We start from the raw sequence: 23,370 nt of genomic DNA, 5'->3' as shown, positions 1-23,370 counted from the left end.
ACTAAGCTAACCACCCAAATTAGAAAAAATGGACCTTCTTGTTGGTTCTATTGCTGCATACTCTACTAAAAAAATATCGCAATAATATATCTTTTTCTCGAAAAACTTTATGGTTTTATCGTGTTATTTTTTTCCTATTTTTATACTTATTTTGATGTGTTTTTTTTTTAATATATTATTTTTCAATATTTTCCAGATAGAAACCACAAGAACTATAATTTGTTTTTTCTTTCTTTCAACAGATATTAACGACCGTTTAATTGCCGTTTTATTACTTTTGTCATTTATTTACGAACCAGCAGTGGAAAGGACTAAATCACATGGCATGATATGTCTGCAAGCAGAAAATTAATTGAGGGGTAAAATAGTCTTTGAGGACCCCGAAAAGACGAGAGGCCCCGCTTGTAACTATATAAATACCCCTAACCCCATCCCCCACTCTCAACTTCCTCGGCGTTTATTATCTCTTCGAGTTTTTTTTTTCTTCTCCCGCTCTCTTCGCTTCCCTCCCATCTCTCTCTTCGCGGATTGAGAAGGAGGAAGCGAAATCTCTTTCTGTCTGTGCCTCTCCCTCTCCGCTATCTCACTCGGCGTCTTTATGCTCTTCGAATCGGCCGTTTTTTTCATCGATATTTCGGTTCGTTTCTGGGGTTCCTTCCCCTTGCGTCGGATTCTCCCGCCATTTCTTCTTCCTTGGTTTTATTGCTTTGCTTGCTTCTTTCATTCATAGTTCTTGTTGCGGGAGGGAGGATTCCGTCGCTGGAGAGGATGAAGTACGTTTTGGTTTCCGGCGGAGTCGTGAGCGGGCTCGGCAAGGGAGTGATGGCGAGCAGCATTGGCTTGGTTCTGAAGGCGTGCGGTCTCCGTGTGACCTCCATTAAGATAGGTCTCTCCTTCCTCTTTCTCCTTTTCTTCCTCTTCCTCCTCTTCTTCTTATGCAATTTTTTTGAAGGGGGGAATGTAAACGGAACTGCGGGAAACAGTTGTTCTGTTTCGATGTAAGATTCTTTTTCCAGGGTTTTGGGTTTGAGTTTTCGGGTTGCTTGCGGTAGAAGGAAGAAAACGGTTAGGATAAGTGGACATTTTCGAGCTTTATTCGTTTTTTTTTTTGGAAGAAATCTTTTGAAAGGAGTTTTGGAAGATGTCGCGTTCTGGTACTGACGAATTTCGAAGTTTTCGACCCAATTTTTAATTTATTTTTATGAAATTTCAAGGCTTTTATCGTCATTTTTGATGAGGTTGGAGTGTTGTGCTCTTGCATGATGATGATGATGTTCTGTTTTGATTTCTCTGAAGGATTTCAGTTATCAGAGTGATTTGCGTCTTAAATCTCTTATTACCTTCATTCATTATTCTCCTTCATCTTTATTTCATGCCACGTTGAAAAGCGTTGGGTTTAATCGGGACGAATAGGGGAAAAATTGCGCCTTCTTGCTCGTCTTCTTCTAGGTTTTTGGAACCTTTTGTTGGTTGGACATCTTTCAGTATCTTGAATTTACTATATTTGAAAGATTTGGGCTTTAACCTGTCCATAAAAATGTCGTGGTAAAGAAACAATAGCTCGATTCTCTAGCCTTTTTTTTCTTTTTGGTTTTCTATGTTTTGATTTGGTTGTTGAAACGTTTCAAGCGCGAGATTGCTTCGTTGTAAAAGTAGTCCAAAGGATTTTATGTTTGTGATTTGCTGATGCGGTGCAGTTTCATAAGGAACCGTTCTTCACAGTCTTTAAGCTTTATTAAAGGAAGCATTTTTCTTTCTATTCTTTAAGTGGCTAAGTCTATTCTGCATATCTTCGTCCGATTAGTGTTTGAAGATTTGAAGTATGATGCTATTAAAAGTTTTTCTTCTTCTTTTTAAAGCATTTTACATGGCTACCACTCGTCTGTTTGTCATTATCGTATTATTCCAAATTAAGAATCGTAGAGTGCTGAGTTTCATGAATGACGGCTTTTTATTGTTAAAGTTTTTTTTTTCATATTTTATTTCTCTTTGCTGGTGGAATATTTAATTAATTATTTATTGGTCAAATGGTATGGTTCGTTTTCGCCGCGGGCGTTTTCTTGTAGGCGATATATGAACTTTATTTAAAAATTGGAAGGTTCACTGCTTTCTTCTCCGTATAAAATTTTTTATGGGATTTCTCTTGTATCTTTATGTAATTATGTAAAAAATAATTTGTTTGAGCTTTACATTTCATATTTTATTTCAACGGAAAATTACTCTGCGTTGTCTTTTTTGAAGTTTTGAGAACAGTTTAACACTGTGATGACGTGTTCCCTTTTTATAAATTCCTGTTGCTCTTCTGGGGCAAGTCAATTCTAGTTTCCTTGCCAGAGAACCACAGTGGAGTGATGTGTTTTCTCTTACTCTTAATATAAGAATGTTTGGAATCCGAGCATAGGTGATAATAATTGTTGCTTAGCATGCAAAATCTTTATACTTTTTTGTTAAGGTAGCCTTTTATAACTTTTCTATCCGTTTGGTGAAATAGTTGAAGTTTTTGAGGGTTTTCTTGGCTTCTTTAGGCGAAACAAGGACAGTCAACCCATCTCTACTTTCTGTTCCGAAGATGGACGTCTGGACTAAATCTGAACCAATTGTTTTACATGTCAATGGTGGTGGTCCCAAAATGGACCTTTTTAACCCTGCCACACGGTTATGTTAAGGTTGGTTGAGTTGTGATGTCAGATCTAGTTGGTCTAAACTTAAAGGACCAACTTGTTTCTTCACATGATCTGGGATTGCGGGTGACAATGAGTAATCGAACAGGGAATGTGACCATGTGCAATATTTTTTACGGTGTACCTGTTGTGTCTTAGGTGAAAGGTTGGGGACTTTACAGGTAGACGTATCACTTTTGTCATTTGTTATTTCCCCTGCTGGTGGTATGCCTTTTTGTTTGTTTGAAAAATCAAGCAAGCTGGCGTACGAGACTGGAATCTTTACTTTGAATGAAACCCATTTCTTTAGTTTTCCTCTCATTATTTAAAAACAGAAGGTAAAGTTGGTCTTTTTTTAGTGTCTTGAACTAGAAGTTTAGAACAAAGTGCGTTTGTTCATAAGGAACATCTGTTATGCTTGCGTTTTAAAAATCCATGCTCTTTATTACCACCTGACCTTTTACTGTTGATCATTAAATTTTTAAGTGCTTTCTTCACTTTATGGTTTATGATCAATAAGCTTTTTTTTGTTAACCGTCAAACAATTTAAGTGCATATGACTTTGCTTGTTCCTAGTTTGGTCGTTCCATGAGTCAAATTATTTATGCTGTTCTAAGATCAAGGGTTACTTGTTCCTGTGTCCACCCTCGCTCCTTTCTTGCTCTCTGTGCTGAAAGGCTGCACCCATTTTCTTTTTTTGCCATGATTTTCTGTGTCGGTATATTGTGCTCACATTGTAGTTGTCTTATTTGTCTTCAAACACTTCTCATTTCCAATTTTCTCTAGAGAATCAAATTATACAATTTTTATTATTTCTAAAGCTGCCAGAAGAAAAAGAAGACATTCTTCTATTTCTCTATTGAAGAACTTATATAACTTTGCCATGGTTTTGATATTCTGATCTTTCACAAGTTTCTCTTTGCATTCTGTAATTGTTTCAAAAAGAAAAAAGTTATGGTGTTGTCGTTACTGAGTTTTAAAGTCTTAAGTTATTGGAACATCAGAAAAGTCGGAAAGCATGTCTGCTTGTTATTCTAAATGAAATGCATCGTTCAATGACTGGGTTTTGCTCCATTAGAGCTGTGTTACATTGTGCGGCAACAAGGTCTGCAACTCTGTATAGTATCAATTGTTAGAAGCTTGAACTTACTAGCACATGGATGATTCTTGGAATTCTGCAGTTAAAAAAAATGTTCAGTATTTCTCTTTGAATATTCATAAAACAAGAAACTATTTTAAATTCATTTCTCTAATATGACAGGCTTCTTAAGTGTACTTTTTATTTTTCTTATTGCTTTATTGTTAGTTGAAAACAAAATTCATATTTTTATTCTTGAAGGAATGCTTGTCTAATATTTCACGAATTGATGTTATTTTTACAGATCCATACTTAAATACTGATGCTGGAACAATGTCTCCTTTTGAGCATGGAGAGGTGTTTGTTCTTGATGATGGTGGCGAGGTATGTGCAGAGAAATTTATTACTTTGAGATTTAGTTTGTCTCATAAAAACATGATCATGTCTTTTAGATTATGTAACAGCACTCCTCAAATTTATTTTCGAGACAAACATGCACACACACCTGCGCGCGCACACACACACACACACAGCACACACGCTCATATATTGCAAATTATTACTATTGGAACTATAGCAGTACAGACAAGGCTTGTGAACGTGAGAAATTATTTCTTTTTTTATAGCCAGAAATGAGAACCAAGGAAACAAGAAGGACGTCACATCCTTTTTGTTGACAATCATGTATTAGGATTTCAGGATTAAAGTCAAGAGAATGGATGTTTATCTGCTTTATCAGTTATCTTTTTGTTATATTTGAAATGCATGGAATTATAGTTTTTTAAGCCATATAATTATGCTGATGTATGCTAGATTTTCTTTTTGAAATTCTATGTTATTAGCATATTTAGAAAGTATCACTATTTTAGGAATATTATGAACTTGATTTAATTATAGAAAATTGCCTGTGCATTGAATGGGCTCCATCTGCATCATATGATGTTTAGAAAGAAGTATTTTTTTGTTCCCTCTTTTCTGCAGGAGGAATGGAAATTATTTGTGGCTGTCATCCAATAAAAACAATGGTTGCATCCTGTAGTTGGTTAGAACCTGTGTGCATGTGCGTGAGCAAGTGTGGATGTTGCTGATATTTTGAAAATACCATGATATTATCATGTTAAAATTAAAAACCTATTTAAACGGTAAAAGATTGCGATATTTACAAAACATTAATAATTAAAAAATAGCAATGATATTCTAACTATATATCAGTGATTTTTATGTTCTCTTTTTTTATTTTAAACATGATTTTTCTTAATTCTTAGTTTCATCTTAAAAGCATTTTAACCTTTACCTCACATTAATATCTTCAAAATGTCAAAAATTTAAAAAGAACAATGATATTATAGTAATACTGTAACTTTATTCCAGTAATTTTTTATGTTTTTCTTTTTTATTTTAATCATGATTTTTCTTAATTCTTATTTTATATCTTTAAATCATTTTAATCTTTAGCTCACATTTTGCAAAATAAAGTTTGCTAAAAATCGATCTTTTTCTTTTGTATTACTTTCATATTTTTATGTTTTGTAAATGCCAAGATTTTCTGCAAATTTCTAGTAAGTTTCTATGATATCCCAGAAAATTGCCTTGCGTAGTATAATTGAGGCTGATATATATATATATATATATATATATATATATATATATATATATATATATATATATGAGAGAGAGAGAGAGAGAGCCATGATTTTCATGGATTTTTTGTTCTTCTCTTAAATCCAACCGTACGGATGTGATCTACATGCTTGGTTTTATAAGGACCAACTCTTGAATTATCTGATTATGATGCATAAACTAGTTTCTTAAGGTTTTAAAATCAATGACTCATAATCTTCAAGCATCTAAAAGTCATATTTTTCATCAAAAGTACACAATCTAACAGTTGATTCCTATAAAATTCACCATGCCGAATACATCTACATGGTTGAATTTGCAAAAAAAGTGTTGGAAATGCCCAGTTCACACGGTAGTTCTCATATTCTAGTGAGTATACGTGTGTGTAAAATTGGCCATGAATTAGCCCACCATAATACTCTTCTAGGTATTTGTTAATGGAAAACATGCAAACCTTGATGTTTCGTGATTTACTAGTAAGGATTGTAGTTACCTATGCTAGTATTTTGAATAGTTGCCTCCTTGATATTCATGTGTTATGACTTTCTATTTTGTAGGTTGACCTTGACCTAGGAAACTATGAAAGGTTTTTAGATGTGAAATTGACTCGTGACAACAATATAACTACTGGGAAGATTTACCAGGTATTACTTGGTTAGTCTTGTTCTTCCAATAATTTATTAAACACATGCACTGCCATGGAAAGTTTCTATGATATAAATCACACTAGCAACTAGTCATATTCCTTTTCATTTGTGACTTCTAATTAATTTGTTTGCTTGTTTGCAGTCTGTCATCGACAAGGAAAGAAGGGGTGATTATCTTGGAAAAACTGTTCAGGTCTTGATTAATATTGCTCATGTTGTTATTTCAGTCAAACATGCTTTCCACACCATTTTCTTAGGATATTCTGATAGAAGATCCTGCATTAGGCTGTTGCCCATCTGTTGCATCCTGAGCATCAATGTTTACCTTGTTCAGGTTGTTCCTCACATTACAGATGCTATTCAGGAGTGGATAGAGCGTGTTGCCATGATTCCTGTGGATGGAGAGGAGGGCCATGCTGATGTCTGTGTCATAGAATTGGGGGGAACAGTTGGTATTTGAGGATTTCTTTTAGTTATTTTTAGTTCTCATTAGAACTTATAGCATGATATTGTCAACAAGTGCTATATGCAATCATTAAACTTCCTTCACAATCCTATTGTTGACCATGCTTATCTTCATAGTCTATTTGGACTTTGCGTTATATAAGATTTTAGTTTTTTTCCTTTCCCTTAAGTTCGTCAAATGTGCCATGGAAGCATTGGCAATAAGATAATGCACTTTAGGATGAGATAAAAAAAACACTAAGGGGAAAAAAGTGAACTGAAGCTTGGTTGTCATCTATGTCACAGGGATTCAGCCAACCAGCTGCCGCACCCGCGTCGACGCGACGCGATGCAGGTGTGCATGCGGCACCCGGTGCGGTCAACCCGACCCTGGGTGCGGTCAATGCACCCAGGGTCATTTATGTCCAACTTTTGGACTTGAAAAAAAAGAGGCCCACTGAAATGGGCATGACAGCCAGAAAACTTAGGAACTGGTTTGTCAACTAGGCAAGTTTCGAGCGAGTTTCGAGACACAACTCTTCAGCTTTCTTTATGGCAACCACATGCCGTAGCCAACTACCAAGGAGCCTCTTCTCCGAATCGTTTCTCTGGGTCAAGCGTAGGCTAAACTGCGAAGGTGCCTGGTTCAACAAGAATCGATTGACAGTGGTGAAGAGATCGATTCCTTCTAGATGCAAGTGTGACTCGCCAAGCTTCTTCTGTCTCTTGAGTCCCTTCGTGGTCTAAGGGAAATGATCCTCATCAAATTCTGCAGAGGGGATTGCAGTCGGGAGATACCTCCATCTCTTGGACAGGATGCTGGTCCTCACCGCAATTTTGATGGGGAGTGAATAAGGCAATGCATTGATACTGCACCTGGTGGCTTTCTTTATCATTCTCACCTTTTATAGAAGATCTGACACCTCTCGTAGTTGATGAGAGCTTAACTTTTCATGAAAATCTGGATGGTCTCAGAGAACAACCATACTGTACCCTGAAAATTGAAGAGAAAACAATCATTCTGTTAAAATAGAGGGTTCAGGAAGGCGAAAGGGTAATGATGCCCATGTTGGCCCGTACAAATTGCAGTCCACTGTACCTGCCTGCAAATATTAAATCAGATTTTGATTTTCTTCCGAGATATGCGCTGGGCTGGAGGTTTAGAAAAATTAATACAAAATATCTAAAGTGAATGAGCTGCCAGATTTTAGGGCAGAATGTAATGATCATGGACAATACAACCTTTCCTCATGGATGACCAGCTTGGTTACCATTCAAAAGTAGCTCAGTTATGTAACTAGGAGAGAATAACTAAAAGAGTCGGATGGAAAACCAAGCATGTATGTCCTGGCCAGGGGGAAATGGGGTCTCGCCCCGTTTGGACCGGTGTTCGTACCTTATTTGGTTCTTTTACATGTAATCAGATATCCATCAAATCCTGATATTTGTCTGATTCAATAGCAAAAAATTAAAACCATATATGCATCTAGCAGTGCTCGATTAAACTATTAAACTCTGCTCAGACCAGTAGAGCTTAATGAAGCTTTGAAACTCGATTAAGCTTGGTTTATGCAGTCTTATAATGATGAATTTTAGCATATATATAATTTTTGTTTTTTAAAATGTACTCACGATAATTAGTTATTTAAAATGTACTCATGATTTTCTTTGTTGGTTCATATCGCCGACCCCAATTGTTTTGGGATGAAGGCGTAGTTGTTGTTTTGTTGTAGTGTTACTGTTGTTAACTGTTAACTTCAAAATTGTATATATATATATATATATATTTTCGCCCTCCCGCGCCCCCACACCCAAGTTTTTTTAAAATGCCGCACCCGCACCCATGTGGCATAGGTTGTCATTATCTGTATCACCTCTAGTGGGTGGCTAACAAGATAACAGAAAGTGTTCTCTGTGTAGGGGATATTGAATCGATGCCATTTGTGGAGGCTCTGCGTCAGTTATCGTATCGTGTTGGTGAGAAACACATTATTATTTTTAATTGCTGCAAAATTTATGGGTATAAAACTAACAGTCTCTTAATCATTTTATTGTCTTTGTATTGATTATTTTACAGGCCCTGGTAATTTCTGTCTGGTCCACGTCAGCCTTGTACCTGTTGTTAATGTTGTTGGTGAACAGGTAATTTGGATATAATAGCACTTCTGATCTGTATGTGGAGGTTCAGTCAGCTCTTTAGTGTATAAACAAGTTTGGAGAATCTGTGGAGTTGCACAGAGTATATCAACATTAATTCTCTGCGACTTCACTGGTGGACCCCTGTTATGTCGGTTGTTGTGGGTCTGTGATTTCACTATTGCGAACTGCCCAAGCCTTAAGTGTGCATTTCAGAAGTTTTTGATTTAATACTACCTGGTATATTCTGACACCAAATTGATTTTTCTTTTTTCTTTTATGTTCATAGAAAACAAAGCCAACTCAGCATAGTGTTCGAGAACTAAGGGGGCTTGGATTGATTCCAAATATTCTTGCTTGCCGCAGTGCCAAGGTCTCTCTCTCTCTCTCTGAGTGCCATATAATTGACAACATTTAACAGGTGCAATTAGAGTATTACATCCGTGAAGCAGTGCAGTGCAAGCCTATCCATTGTGAACGTACATGCCTGTCATTTAGTGCAATTAAAATGATATGTAATTATAAAATGCAACTTGGTTATTGTAAAAAATCTGATAAAATGATGATTTGAGGTGATGCCTAGGGGTGGGCATTGGGCTGGGCTGGCCTTTTTAGAGCTCGGTCCATTGGGTTTTAAGTGCAGCCCGACCCGGAGAAGACTTGGTTCTTAACAGAGTTGGGTTTGAAGAGCAGCCCATGACCTGGGCCCATTGGTCCAATGTTTATGGGTCGGTCCAGCCCAGCCCAAACACATTTGTAGGTTATTTTTGAATGAAGTTTATAAATTAAGCAATGAATTAAATGAAATATTAATGCACTCATCTAATTATCTTTCTATTTCCCATATAATCAATGCAACTAATTAGGTAAATAGTATTAGTTACCAAGTTACTATGCAACCAGCTACTAAAACATTAATTAGGTAGCTCAGACTAGGGCTCCACAACGAGCTTGAGCTAGCTCGAGCTCGGCTCGGGCTCGGGCTCAACTCGTTTAAACCCGACTCGGACTCGTTCGAGTAATTAAATGAGCTGAGCTTGATCAGGAGTTCGAGTTTGATTAAGCTCGATTAGCCTGATTAAGCTCGGCTAATAGAGATATATGGGGACTAATTTTAGGATATGCATTATTTTTGTTGGCTAATAATCGTAAAGTGTGCTTTTAGCTAAGTGGGTAACATGTTTGCCTTGAACTTGTGTGGTCATGAGTTCAAATCCTGCCCTCTACAGATTTAAGTTCTTTTTTTTTTTAAATAAGTTTAGTGCGGCTTGAGCCGTGAGCCTAGTTTGTACACATCCTTTCAAGCTCGGCTAGATTTGAGCTGAGCTGGGCTCGAGCCTGGCTCGTGTGCACCCCTAGCTTGGACCCGTCAGGTTGGCCCGATAGCCTTTGAGTCGACCCGGGCTCGCCCCATGTATATAATGGGCCGGGTTTTAGCCCAGTAGCTAACAGGTCAAGGCCTAAAACCTTGACCCAAACCTGCCCCATAGTGGGCCGGGTTGGCTTGGCCCACTGGGCCTCCTGGCCCATTGCCCACCCATGCCACTTGGCTATTGGAAAAAAATGATATAAGTGATGCTTCTAAATTCTGACATGGGATGTTCCATGAGGTTGTCAAGTTTGGTCATCAATTGGTTGATGATGGAACCATCCACCTGTGCCTAGGGGTGGGCATCGGGCCAGGGATCCCGTGACCTGGCTCGGCCCATGTATATATATTATATATAACATAATATATATTATAATACATTATATAAATAATATACATTATTACCCATGGTGGGCTCGGCCCGTGTATATATATATATATTATACATTATATATATTTATATATAACATAATACATATATATATAATACATTATATATAACTTAACATTATATATAATATGCATTATATTTCATATATAATATAATATATAATAGACCCGACCCGATCAGGCCCATGGGTCTAACGGGCAAGCCGTGGGCCAGGCCGGGCCGGCCCGATGCCCACCACTACCTGTACCATTCATATGTTTTTTCTGATGCTGGCTCATTCAGGTGGGTTGGATTCTCATTCAGCAGGTGAAACACCCTATTCAGCTCTGCCCTTTGGTTCTGGAATCACAGCTAAAGCACTAAGTGAATTTGCCACCTCCAGAGCATGCCTCCATTTATATAATACATTATATAAATAATATACATTATTACCCATGGTGGGCTCGGCCCGTGTATATATATATATATATATATATATATATATATATTATACATTATATATATTTATATATAACATAATACATATATATAATACATTATATATAATATAATATATAATAGACCCGACCCGATCAGGCCCATGGGTCTAACGGCCAAGCCGTGGGCCAGGCCGGGCCGGCCCGATGCCCACCTCTACCTGTACCATTCATATGTTTTTTCTGATGCTGGCTCATTCAGGTGGGTTGGATTCTCATTCAGCAGGTGAAACACCCTATTCAGCTCTGCCCTTTGGTTCTGGAATCACAGCTAAAGCACTAAGTGGATTTGCCACCTCCAGAGCATGCCTCCATTTCAAACACATATCTGAACCTCACATGCATTCAATATGTGGACATTAGAGATGCATGAAGGGACATGTTATAGTATGGAACTTTCTGTGAATGTAGTGGAGGATTTCAAGTGCACTCATCATTTTTTTATGATGGGAGGATTTATCTACTGGGTGCATTTTAAACATACTGAAATGATTAGACTAATTTGAAAACTTGGAGATTCCACCGTGTGGAACTTTTCTAGTAGAAAATTTGCTTAACTATTAAGTCTAGTACATGTAGCATTTTGTGATCACAAGCATCGTATTTGTTTGTGTGTGTGCATTCTGCTGAATGTTAATTGATGGTTTTGTACAGCCACTGGAAGAAAATGTGAAAGAAAAACTCTCTCAATTTTGCCATGTTTCGGTACAGTGCTCAGAGCCCTGATATTGCCTTTTACCTTTACAGCTAGGTTGTTATACAAGGCATGATTTAGTTTTTTGTTGTTTTTAATTGTTTGTCTCAACAGGCTGAAAGCATTCTTACTATTTATGACGTTTCAAACATCTGGCACATACCTCTGTTGCTAAGAGTACGTGAGATGATTTAAACTCTTATACTGGAACAAGTGAAATATGACACTTATTTTATTCTCCATCTTCCATTTTCTTTTTTATGGAGTTTTCCGCTTAGTGAGGCATATATGCTTAATGGTCCTATTCCAACTTTTTCATCTTACACAAGGCTTTCTGGATAAATTTCGTCTTCAGGATCAGAAGGCTCATTATGCGATTCTGAAAGGGCTGAACCTTTTTGGGTTTGTCTTCTGGAACCATTTGCTTTTTCCAATTAGTATCTGTCTTTCTGTATTATTACATTCTGTCATGGACCTTTCATACATTTAATGTCTAGTTATCGATTCACAATTTGTTGGATTTATCTTGTTTGTACACAGCGTTGCTAAGAAGCCTGCTTTGGAGCTATGGACTGCAAGAGCTGAACTGTGTGACAAGTTGTCCCATCCGGTAGGTTAACTTTCCAAGTTAATTGTTTTGGGGGCACTTATTTCTTGGCTGGTGAATTTAAGGTCACCTAGCATTGAACCTGTTTTGCAGGTTAGAATTGCCATGGTTGGAAAGTACACAGGTCTGCCAGATTCTTATCTATCCGTATTGAAGGTAAGTGGCATCCTATGCATAGTCACGATATTGTGTTTTGCAACATTTTTCAAAACATTGATATTTTTCAATAAAAAGTTAATATTTTTTAATGAATTTTGTCGTTTTTTAAAATATAAACAATCCTTGATATTTTCTCGAGATGAACCACTTATTTTTATGTTCTCCATAGAGATCAATATTGGTCATTATGATCCCCTTTATATTAAATGTATATCTAATGTCAATCACCTTATATTATTATCCTCAGCAAATGCAGTTTGAGCTGGACCAAACTGTCTTCTGGCTGTAGTTGACATTGGGTTTCATTTGAACTTTTTCCTATTTCCTAATTAGACACGAGGAACTCTCCTGAGCTCCTTTTTCTTCTCTTGAGAACTTCTTGGTAATAAGTATACACCAGTAATGACTGGAAATTGTAGTTTCTGCAGTTGTTGATGTTAGAATATATATATATATATATATACACACACACACATACACACACACACACATGATTGTAACATGTATTACCCTCCAGGGGTATTTTGGTCTTTTGACTAATATAAATTTTCTATAATAGGTGTTGCCCAGTAGGTTTTTTTTTACTTTAGTTTGTAATATGTTATATTGTCAAGGTCAGATATGTCTTTGACAATATAATAGCAATATAGCTGTTGTATATATATATACACGTTATGTATTACCCTCCAGGGGTATTTTGGTCTTTTGACTAATATAATTTTTCTATAATAGGTGTTGCCCAGTAGGGTTTTTTTTACTTTAGTTTGTAATATGTTATATTGTCAAGGACAGATATGTCCTTGACAATATAATAGCAATATAGCTGTTGGAGCTCCCAACGGCCAGATTTCTAGCCATTGGGGAGCCCCAACAGCTATATTGTTGGGAGCCTCTCACTCCTCTTTAGTCTATAAATATGGGACTTAGTCCCCTTGTAAATGAATGCATTTTTTGTGCATTTGACACCCAATAAAGACTTTGTTTTTTTTGTTGTGTGTTCATTTTTTCTAATCCCACAAATGGCTGGTGTGCTTGTGCTTTTTGCCCCTTTGTGTCGGTGTGTATGTGCCTCTTGTTTGAGGTGTGTGAAAAGTTCCTGATTTCATTACAGTTGAAATGTCATTTTGGTAGTTACCCTATTCTTTCTTTATACAGGCTCTTCTTCATGCATCTGTAGCATGCTCAAGGAAACTGATAGTTGAGTGGATTGCCGCGACAGACCTTGAAGATACAAGTGCTAGAGAGGTTTCTTGATTTTAATTTTTGTGTTCTGCTCTGTAATTTCTGTCTTTTAGATGAGCAGGTATGCTAGTTCTTGTTTGCAGGCCCCTGATTCTTATGAAGCTGCATGGAATGTGCTAAAGGTGAGGCTTTTACGTTCAGTTCAGTTTAGGAATTCAACCCAAGATTGCTCACTTTCCTTTTTGATCCATGAATTAGCAAGACCATTCATTGTTTCCTTCCTAACTCAGGATGTAGATGGTATTCTTGTACCTGGAGGATTTGGTGATCGGGGTGTGCAAGGAAAAATCCTTGCAGCAAAGTATGCTCGTGAAAACAGTGTCCCATACCTAGGTATTTGTTTGGGAATGCAAATTGCGGTCATTGAATTTTCGCGCTCGGTATGCACAGCCTGTCAGACTCAGAGTGATTTCTTGATACATTAACTTATTCATCTAGTAAAATACTCATTTCGATTTCCTGTTTAGTCAATTAGTTACATTTTGATTGATCCCTGACTCAAATCTATTTTTATCTCAGATTCTTGGCTTGCAAGATGCCAACAGCACAGAATTTGATCCAAACACAAAAAATCCTTGTGTGATCTTTATGCCAGAGGTAGGGGTTTGCAGGTTGATCCATCCAAGGATTATTGTCATTATAATTATTTCTATTATCTACCACTATTTATGTGCATTAAGTTATCTTTTTTCCATGCAATAGGGTTCAAAAACTCATATGGGAGGCACCATGCGTCTAGGAACAAGGAGGACATATTTTCAGGTTGCTGACTGCGTCACTGCAAAGTTGTGAGGACTAATACATCTCTCAAACCATTTTAGCTGTATGTTTGTTTTCAATCCTTAGGAAAATGGTGAAGCAAATTGGTTTGGGATAATTAGATATGTTCTCAAGTGAAATAGATACGAGGGAAACAATGATTACTTTACTGGAAATACAACCTTTTAATATTCTAAATATTTTCTCATATATTCCTCTTTTGTTTAATGTTCCCTTTTTTCTCCTTGGTGTTGTCGCACTCTCAGGTATAACAATGCCAGATATGTGGATGAACGACATCGACATAGATATGAGGTTTGTTTCTTATTGCATTAAGCTTTCTCTTATTGCAAGACAAACTTGGGAGTTGAGAATTTCTGGCATGAATATATTGATAACTAGCATCAAGTTTGACGTGTCCCATGGGAATGCTTAGGTCAATCCTGAAATGGTTGACAAACTGGAACGTGCGGGTCTATCTTTTGTTGGCAAAGATGAGAGTGGCCAACGCATGGAAGTATGAGCCTCTAATACCATCTTTATTTACTGTTTCTGTCAACTTTGGATATTTCATGTTGCATTAGTTTAGATTACAATGTGAATTGATTTTGGCCAGATTGTTGAACTCCCAAGCCATCCTTACTTTGTTGGTGTACAATTTCATCCTGAATTCAAGTCAAGGCCTGGAAAGCCTTCTGCTGTTTTCTTAGGTAATCTCTGTTTGCATGGAAATGGAAGAATCCAGGGTGGGTTTTTTTGCATTATTTTCAAGTTTAGGGTTCATGATAAAATTTGATATAAAAAATAGAAACCAAGAAGCGTTAGGATTTCTCTCAGATATCTATTGCCTTTCTCCTTCTTGGAGTTCTAAGCAATCAATCCGTCTAGATGTGCTCAAGTCTAGTATCAGTTCCCATCAAAATTCTATTTGAAGCAGCGATAACAGTGAGATGTGTCGTGTTTTCTCTCAAAGGGGTCAATTACTTCTATTTTGCTTGTTTCCTTCTTTCTTGAATTTTGGGCTATCAATCAATTGCAATAAGAGATGGTCCCACGTTATTAATAATTTCTGTTTTTGCATTATAAAAAATGATAATGGATCTTGTTACCTGACATTCTTAGATAGGGAATTTCTTGGAAAAGAAATATTTTTATTGTGAAAATACTGGTAAAACTGGGAAAACAAAAATTGTAAAAAGGAAGAATATTATTTTATCAAGAATGCTTCAGGATTTTAAACTGTATGCTACAGTAAAATTCTTATGCTAATGTGCACAAATAGTGTCTTGAATTACCTTTATGTTTAGCATTGCAGTAACTTAGTATTTCTGCTAATGAAATAGGGCTTATACGATCTGCTACTGGTCAGCCGGTTGCCGGCATACAACATGCAAGCCAGATCAACAAAATGGCCACTAAAAACAACTCAAGCAATGGAACACCAGCAACACTGAAGGTGTTCATGAATGGTAGCACAAATGGTTCACTGAAGACCAACTTCTACTCAAACGGCAACGGCATATGCATCTGAAAGGAAACTAGGAAACTAGGAAACTTGATGATGTTTTGTAGTGGTTGCTCTAGTTTTTTACTGTGATTTTTCCAAGGGCTTTGTTTTTTTTTTCCTTTCCCTGTACAGTCAGAAGGTTAGAGTTTTGAACTTCTTGCTGCCGGATTCCAGGTTTTTTAGAAGAGGATCGGCGCATCGCATGTAGTCCTGGTAATCTTTTTTGGTTTTGTTGGGTAAGAATAATTATATGGTGCTCAGTTCATATGTGCTGTAAAAAAATGTGAAGGGGAAACATTAGTTTGCTTGAGACGCTAGTTGATTATCAATTTCGGAAGAGTTCTTCATGGGAAGATTACTGCAATTTTCAGCCAAGGATCATGTACGTTTAGTCTTTTTTTTGGATTGGAATAGATTCATGGATGGAGATTAGCGAGCCCTGAAATCTAATCGTTTGGAAGAGGCTGAGCGACCTCATCGGCTCAAAAGTTGGCTGATGACTTGGTATCAGCTGGAGGATGCGTTCCTGGTCATGTGAGCGTCTGTTTTTGTATTTGTACTGGAATATCATTTAAGAACCTCGAGCTTGAAATGCTTCGTTTGCTACTTTGTTTCATTGTCCGAAACTCTATGTTCACATTGTGAATGGCTTGTTGATTGCTTTTGCTACGTGACAGCATCATCATCATGTTTCTCATGGAAAATTTGCCAAACACGTTTCCTTGAAAGTATTTACCTATAAGATTGTATATTTAACTATCTACATTAAGGCTGCATTGGCATGGAAACACCATTTCCATGTGTGCTGTTGAGGATGGGGTTTCCCAAAACATCCTCTTGTCAATGGTGTTGGCATAGTTGCCAGAGACGGGTACAGGATATGGGATATGGATACTTGTACGCAAGGCCCTCAAAAGTTTTGGTTACTTTTCCTTGAAACATGTATTTAAAGTTTTTGATGAGTTTTCTAATAGACATTGATACGGGTTCTTTATGATGTTACAAATTTCTAATGAAATTGATACGAGCTTGTATAAAATAGATCTCGTCATTTGTGTTGCAAGAATAATTACATCATATATGATGAGATAAAAGATGTGCTAAAAATAAAAGCAAAAGCGGTAGCTTTAGAAATCAACATATTACATAATTTCATCATGTCTAATTATAATAATTGGTCAATGTATCAAGCTTCATGTAAGATTTAAATGTTTTAAGATAGTGGCCAAACAATCTCAAGCCAATATGGTCAATAATGTAAAGGCCTTCATTTGCAAGATTTTGTGAAAAGAAGATGCAACTATGCACATGATATCTTGTGTGTAATGAGGTTTAGATTAAAGAAAAAGAAATAGCCTATCATGACAGTTATAATGGAAGTAAGAGAAAACTGATGGTTTCAATGAAAGTAAGATGTCTGCATAGAATAGTTTATGAGGAGCTGTGGAGGTCATATTATCCATCTTATTTGAGAGAGATGCAAAGACTGCCACCACCACATATGAAACCAAGTTTAGTATCGGTTTCACTTATACAAGAGATCGGTTTCTCATATTCTTAAAGGTGAGTTTCATATGTATTTAGAAACGAGTTTCTTAATGTTTTTGGAATTAGTTTCGTACCGGCACCAAGTGTTGGTATGACTGAAAAGGAATACTTAGGGCAAAATAGAGTTTCTATGCAACTAAGGGTGTTGGGGCTGCTAACTCCATTCTCAATGCATTGTTTTGGTAGCACTAATGCGCCCGAACAGTAGAGAGCATGAAAGCACTGGGGGAAACCAAACACACCTCTTATACAAGGCAAATAGACCCTAAATGCTATTTTGTTGAGTTGCAGAGTCTGTTTAGATTCCGTATTGGGGAGATCCAAAACCTTAGACACCTTGGCCAAGTTGGATGGAACCGTATTGACATCATGGAGTTGATAAAGCCCATGTTTCTACAGGTTAGGTGTGTGTGAGCGCGCGCACACACTCTGGGGGCATATGATTCAAACCATGACTCAGACTCGGAAATACTGTTTGTGTTCAGGGTTTAACAGATTTAAGTTTGCATTCAGCCTCGTTTCACTCTGCAACTTACTGAACTTATGCATTTGAAGAACTTTCCTAAGTGGGTCAGATCGAGTGGCGACTCATTTGGATCTAATTTTAAAATGGGTCCAGGTTTTGAACTTGACATTGATTTTATTCGAGTCCGGTCCATCTGTTGATCTAATAGATCATCAGGTTTGGATATGTAGGTTGGGCATGTGTCCAATTTATGAAGGTCGATGAGATAAACCATGATGGATCTGGTTGGCTTTAAATTGGTTCTGGAATATATTAGGTCCAGCTCTTAGCTTTAGATAAGTAAACTACTTAGCAACACCTTTTTAGGCTAAACATTGCATTTTTTGAAGATTAGCAACTATTCAACTTCAAGACTGTCATGGAGGTGATGAGCCCCAGCAGTATCATGCCGGACCCAGTGTGCATGCCATTGCCAGCTCCCCCATTCGAGCATTACAGTGGTGATCAAAATCTAGTTGATTGTGTGATTCCCCCTGACTGGACCCCACTTTGTTATTCTGATGACGAATCTATGCCCAAGCCTATGTTTCCACCCAGTTTTAGCCAGTAATAGAGTGGAAATCCAAAATACTGAGGTGACTAGCTAGTATATGGGTCAATCTTTAGCTAGTTGCCTGATTAGAGTCAATCTTATCTCTAAGGACTAACGAGAGGCCAAAGAGACTCAAGAGTCTTCATAAATTCAACAATTGAATGAAACAAAATGAATACATGGAGAATATTTATAGACTCTACATGTGATCAAAGATTAAAATGCCCCTCAAACAATATCCCAAAGCCTCATAGACCCCCAAGTGGATCGTGGACCCAAAATACAAAGTGTGAGAGGTCCAAAACAACAAAAGAGACCCACCACAAAAAAAATAAATTTATGGTCCAATGTCGTCTCATATGGGTCAAGGATCAAATACAAGATATAAGAATACCCAAATACAAAAATTATGTTATCAGATGAGTGTTTGAGCTTAAACTACTTATCAAAACCTTTTTAAGCTAATTTTTTTTTTTTTTGAAGACTAGCAACTATTCAACTTCAATAGTGTAATGGAGGTGATGGACGCCAGCAACATCATGCCAGACCCAGTCTGCATGCCATTGCCTCCCCAATCCGAGCATGATGGTGGTGTTCAAAATCTTGTTGGTTGTGCGATTTCCCTTGGCTGTACTGCAATTTCTTATCCTGATGATGAATTTATGCCCGAGCCTATGTTTCCACCCAGCTTTAGATAGAAACTGATGACTTTCAAATAAGAAGAGATTCATGTCATGATGCACGCATGACTGTGATGGTTAAAGGGCTTGACTTTACGCACCTTAATCACCCTAGGACCTTTTGGTGTGTCTGGTTAGACACCTAACAATGACCTCCAATTATAAGTTGGTACCAGCGAGGTCGAGAAAGCATCAAGAAAGCCTGGGAGAAAGGAAGTAGAAAATGTTGAAACTCAATTCTTAACCTGGTTAGGTGCACTTGATGTTTCTGTTATTGGCAGTCATGATTTTTTGGATTGGGTTTTTTGAGATTGAGGCTTCAGCCACCAGAGGACATTCATTCTTTTACCTTATATTGCAAAGAAGTTTGCTTGCCTTGCGATCGGTGTTATCATCATGGTTATTAAGTCATCACAAACTAGAAGCAATATTCACAAGTAATAAAACTTAAGCATTCATATCCAAATCTAATTTGGATATGCATCAAATCCACATCCAACAGGAGTTATCCTATTACCATTTGGATATACCAAACATAATAAGTCCATTCTAAGGCTTTAAACTTATAAAAAATGATAATTAGCAATCATGTCAACATATAAGTTCAGATTTATTACTGGATCTACTAAAAAAACATATATCCAAATCTATTAGATTTGTATGAGTCCATATCCAAAACCGACTTGAGATGTTATCATTAAGTCCAACATGATCCATATAAAAAATGAATCTCCATGCAAGCTTAAATAACTTATGCAAAATCATGCATCGCAAGAGATTTGGCCATTATCCAAATTCATATCCAAATTCAAACAGATCCATACCACATATTCAGTATTATACTTATCTGAATCTATCTATGTCAAACTAGAACCCATAGAGAATATATTATTATTTGGTCTAAGTATTTGGCTTGATACTATCCAGATCCATCATAAACTTTGGATCAAATCTAGATCTATATCACATATCCATGCATTATACTTTTTCAGATTTATCACAAAACCTGAATCAAATCTAGATCCATATCTTATATTCAGGCATTATACTTATTCGGATCCATCATAAAATATGAATCAAATATAGGTTCATTCTATATCCTATCATTATACTTATCCAGATCCATCACAAAACCTGAAACAAATCTAGATCCATATATTATATTTAGATCCATCACAAAATATGAATTAAATCTAGATCCATATCCCATATCTAGGCATTATACTTATCCGGATTCATCACTGGATTTGTCCAACAAAAAACTATCCAAAAATTATTTATGCATCAAACCATGCATAGTTCTACGTAATCAAGTTAAATAAACTTGAATGATATTCATGTACAAATTTTATTTGAATCATAGCTGAGTTCATATCATACCATGAGTTTTAAGTAAAAAACAATTCCAAACTAGATCTCATTACTTGAGTTATTTGCTTAACATCTAAAATAAGCTTAAAAACTTATAAAATGACCCATTTAAGTATACTAATAGTTCAAGCATGCTCAATGATGTCTCCTGGATCCAAAAACATTTATCTGGATATAAATTCATTCAGCTAGATCTATTCATATCCATATAGGTTCAACCAAATCTAATATTGTTTTACTGGATCAAACTAGGTATGTCACCTTACTTGATCCAAGCATCTGATCCAATATTGATCCAAATATTAGATCTAATGGATCATAGTCTAGTTAAACAAGATCAATACTAAGTCATTCCAGATCCAAATATTAATATGACCCAAAACATGAACAAATATAAAGCATATCAAAAAATAATATGCAAACACACAATATTTCAAGATCCAAAAATAGATGCATGCTAAAAATCTAACTTCTCCCATATCATGGTAGATATTCAAAGCAGATTATAACTGGGTCCAATTTTTTTTACCAGATTCAATCAAGTTTATAAGAAACAACCGATACCAACTTGATCCAATCCAAATCCAATCCTGTCTAGATAAAGCTCTAGGAGGTATTCCGCAAGCCAAAAGTACTTTTCTGCAAAATCAGAAAAGTCAAAATGTAGTTCTGGCAAAAACAACAAACCAAAACACTAAAACATAATTTTCAGAACTTTTTGAGTTAAACAAAAAAATGTAGGTGGTTTTATATAATTTCAAAAAAGTTTGAGAACCAGTTTTGAGAAAATCCTTAAATTGTAACCCTGTCTTTGATATTTTTCAGAAAACAGGCGTGTTTTTGGAAATACTAGAAATATAGTCTCTGTTTTGAAAAACAAAGGCCTCAAACAAGAATATCAAAAAATTTTGTGGACAAACTAGGTAAAAAATATTAAACAAATGAAAAAAATGGAATAAAAGAAATGGGAGTAACTGAAGGGTTCTCGACCCTTAAAAAACCCTAACACCCCCTTTTCTTCTTTGTTTTTTATTTCTTTTTCCCGTTTCCTCCGAGGTAGCCGCAATTTTCGGCAACCATCCGATGATGCAAAACACACCCATCTGGTGGAGGGGCCTCCACCACCTCCATCCGCTCTGCTGCATCATCGCCTCTCACGATGAGCGTCATCGCCTCTTCCTCTGAGATCCACAACCGTCTGACAGAGGTGTCTCCACAGCCTCCAACTCTGGCAGCATCCATCTGTCACCATCATCGCAAAGGGAGGGGGGGGGGGGGGTTCTCCTATGCCCCTGATGGCGCCAACACCCCAACCTTGAACACTATCGATCAGAGCATCGATCTGTTCACCTAGAAGCTGGTAGTGTCATTCGACAGCTTCACGCTATGAGACTTCTCTAGTTCTCTTGCTCCATCGAAGATGACGAGTCCTTAGCTCCTATTTGATCTTCCATCGTCGATATCATGATTTTCGGGATCAAATTTTTGATGAATCTCTCTTCAACAAAAGAATGCCGAAGAAGATGACAATGATTTTAAAGGGATTCTTAGGAGGGAGAGAGGTCCACGATTTTGCTTTGGTGCTAGGCCGCTCAGTTTGCCCATCTCTCTCTCTCTCTCTCTCTCTATGTCACCTAAGAGTGCTTATATAAAGTGATCTTATATGGTTGGGCTACATGACATCTTATAAAGTATGATTATAATAATATGTATATACCTTATGTGCCTTCATATGTTAATTTTTTATTTTAAGGTGGGTTGAATTAAAAAGAAGACTATAAGGTTGTTATAATTAGGTTATGGTCTCCAAAACCATATATAGTGGATGTTCTCTTTTGTCGCTCCATCAAGAAAGAAAATTGTCCCCCTCTCATTAGGTTTAAAGAAGAAGGAAAGGCCACCTATAGAGTTTTTTAAAGATCTAACTCATCAAGATCGACCTGTGTAATAATGGATTTGGGTACACTTTCATATTATATATATATATTTTTATTTTTGATTTTTTTAATGATTTAGCATGAACAAATTTAGAGATCAAGAAATATGATTTTCCTAATCACGAATCCAATAATTGGTATCAGAGCCTCTTGTTCTTGTTAAATCATTAAAATATTTGATTTTGCCATTATATTTTTTTGGTCACCGAAATTCCATCGAATTCGGTTTTCTCCTTTGAATGCAGGCATTAGGGTACATTAATAATAATAATAAAATGATTTTCTGCTGCAGTCGACGGTGTTGTTTAGGGTTTTGCTAGGACCAGTGACCAACCACGGGGGTGGCGCGCCTCTTTGGTGGTCGTAGGCCACCGGTTGACATCGAGCAGTTTGCCGGATGTCGTCCAGACTTTGGTGCAAGCACCGTTGGGTGACTGCATAGGAAACGAGGAGGGGAGGACCAGACGGTCCTCCTCAACCTCTCATCAGTTTCGGTGGGGGGTAGATACCCCCCTTTTTTTTGTTCAGCGTCAGGGCACAGGTAGAGGAGGGCCGAACAATCCTCCTCATATCATTTGGTTGTGCTCGAACGGAGGTAGGGCCGATCTGGCCCTCCCCCTATGCTTTTGGTCGACTGGGGGGGTTGCCAGATGGAGGAGGGGTCAATCGACCCTTCTCCTTTGGATTCAATCGATCAATGGGGTCTTGCCGGACAGAGGAGGGGCCGATCGACCCTTCCCTTTTGGATTCAGACGACCAGGGGGGCTACCAACTGGCCCTCAGCTGGTCACCCTATCCGACGACAGTGGTTTGGGTCCTTCGGTTCGCCCTAGCGATCGCCGGGTGACCAGAGTCCGACAACCGGCCTGGTTCGATCCCCATCTGGTTTGCAGGGACCGACTTAAGTCGGGTGTGGTCTGACCCGCGCCGGGTCAGGTCTAACCTGACCCACAGGTCAGGTCTGGTTTGACCCGACCCGATGAGCTA

At 37.3% G+C, this 23,370-nt stretch overlaps 1 protein-coding gene across 2 annotated transcripts; it reads left to right on the top strand.

The window, feature by feature from the left end:
• Window positions 1-449: 449 nt before the first annotated feature.
• Window positions 450-16,458, top strand: LOC149843506 (uncharacterized). Of its 2 annotated transcripts, XM_089999869.1 has the most exons (22): window positions 450-886; window positions 4,043-4,122; window positions 5,916-6,002; window positions 6,148-6,198; window positions 6,340-6,457; window positions 8,370-8,426; window positions 8,527-8,591; window positions 8,875-8,958; window positions 11,476-11,526; window positions 11,630-11,692; window positions 11,871-11,917; window positions 12,056-12,125; window positions 12,216-12,278; window positions 13,437-13,526; window positions 13,607-13,645; window positions 13,754-13,903; window positions 14,043-14,120; window positions 14,226-14,311; window positions 14,549-14,597; window positions 14,719-14,799; window positions 14,899-14,992; window positions 15,626-16,458. In XM_089999869.1, exons 1-22 carry the CDS (start codon window positions 769-771, stop codon window positions 15,811-15,813), a joined length of 1,809 nt encoding a protein of 602 aa, XP_089855995.1. In that variant the 5' UTR covers window positions 450-768; the 3' UTR covers window positions 15,814-16,458. The 2 variants fall into 2 exon arrangements, with proteins under 2 accessions (XP_089855995.1, XP_089855996.1); XM_089999870.1 differs by lacking the exons at window positions 14,549-14,597; window positions 14,719-14,799; window positions 14,899-14,992; window positions 15,626-16,458 and having other exon boundaries at window positions 14,226-14,315.
• The last annotated feature ends 6,912 nt before the right edge of the window (window positions 16,459-23,370 follow it).

This window comes from Nuphar pumila, chromosome 3 (genome assembly GCF_984573655.1).
Source record: "Nuphar pumila chromosome 3, dmNupPumi1.hap1.1, whole genome shotgun sequence".
NCBI lineage: Eukaryota > Viridiplantae > Streptophyta > Magnoliopsida > Nymphaeales > Nymphaeaceae > Nuphar > Nuphar pumila.
The sequence above is the reverse complement of the archived record's forward strand: the minus strand, read 5'-3'. Positions and strand labels throughout refer to the sequence as shown.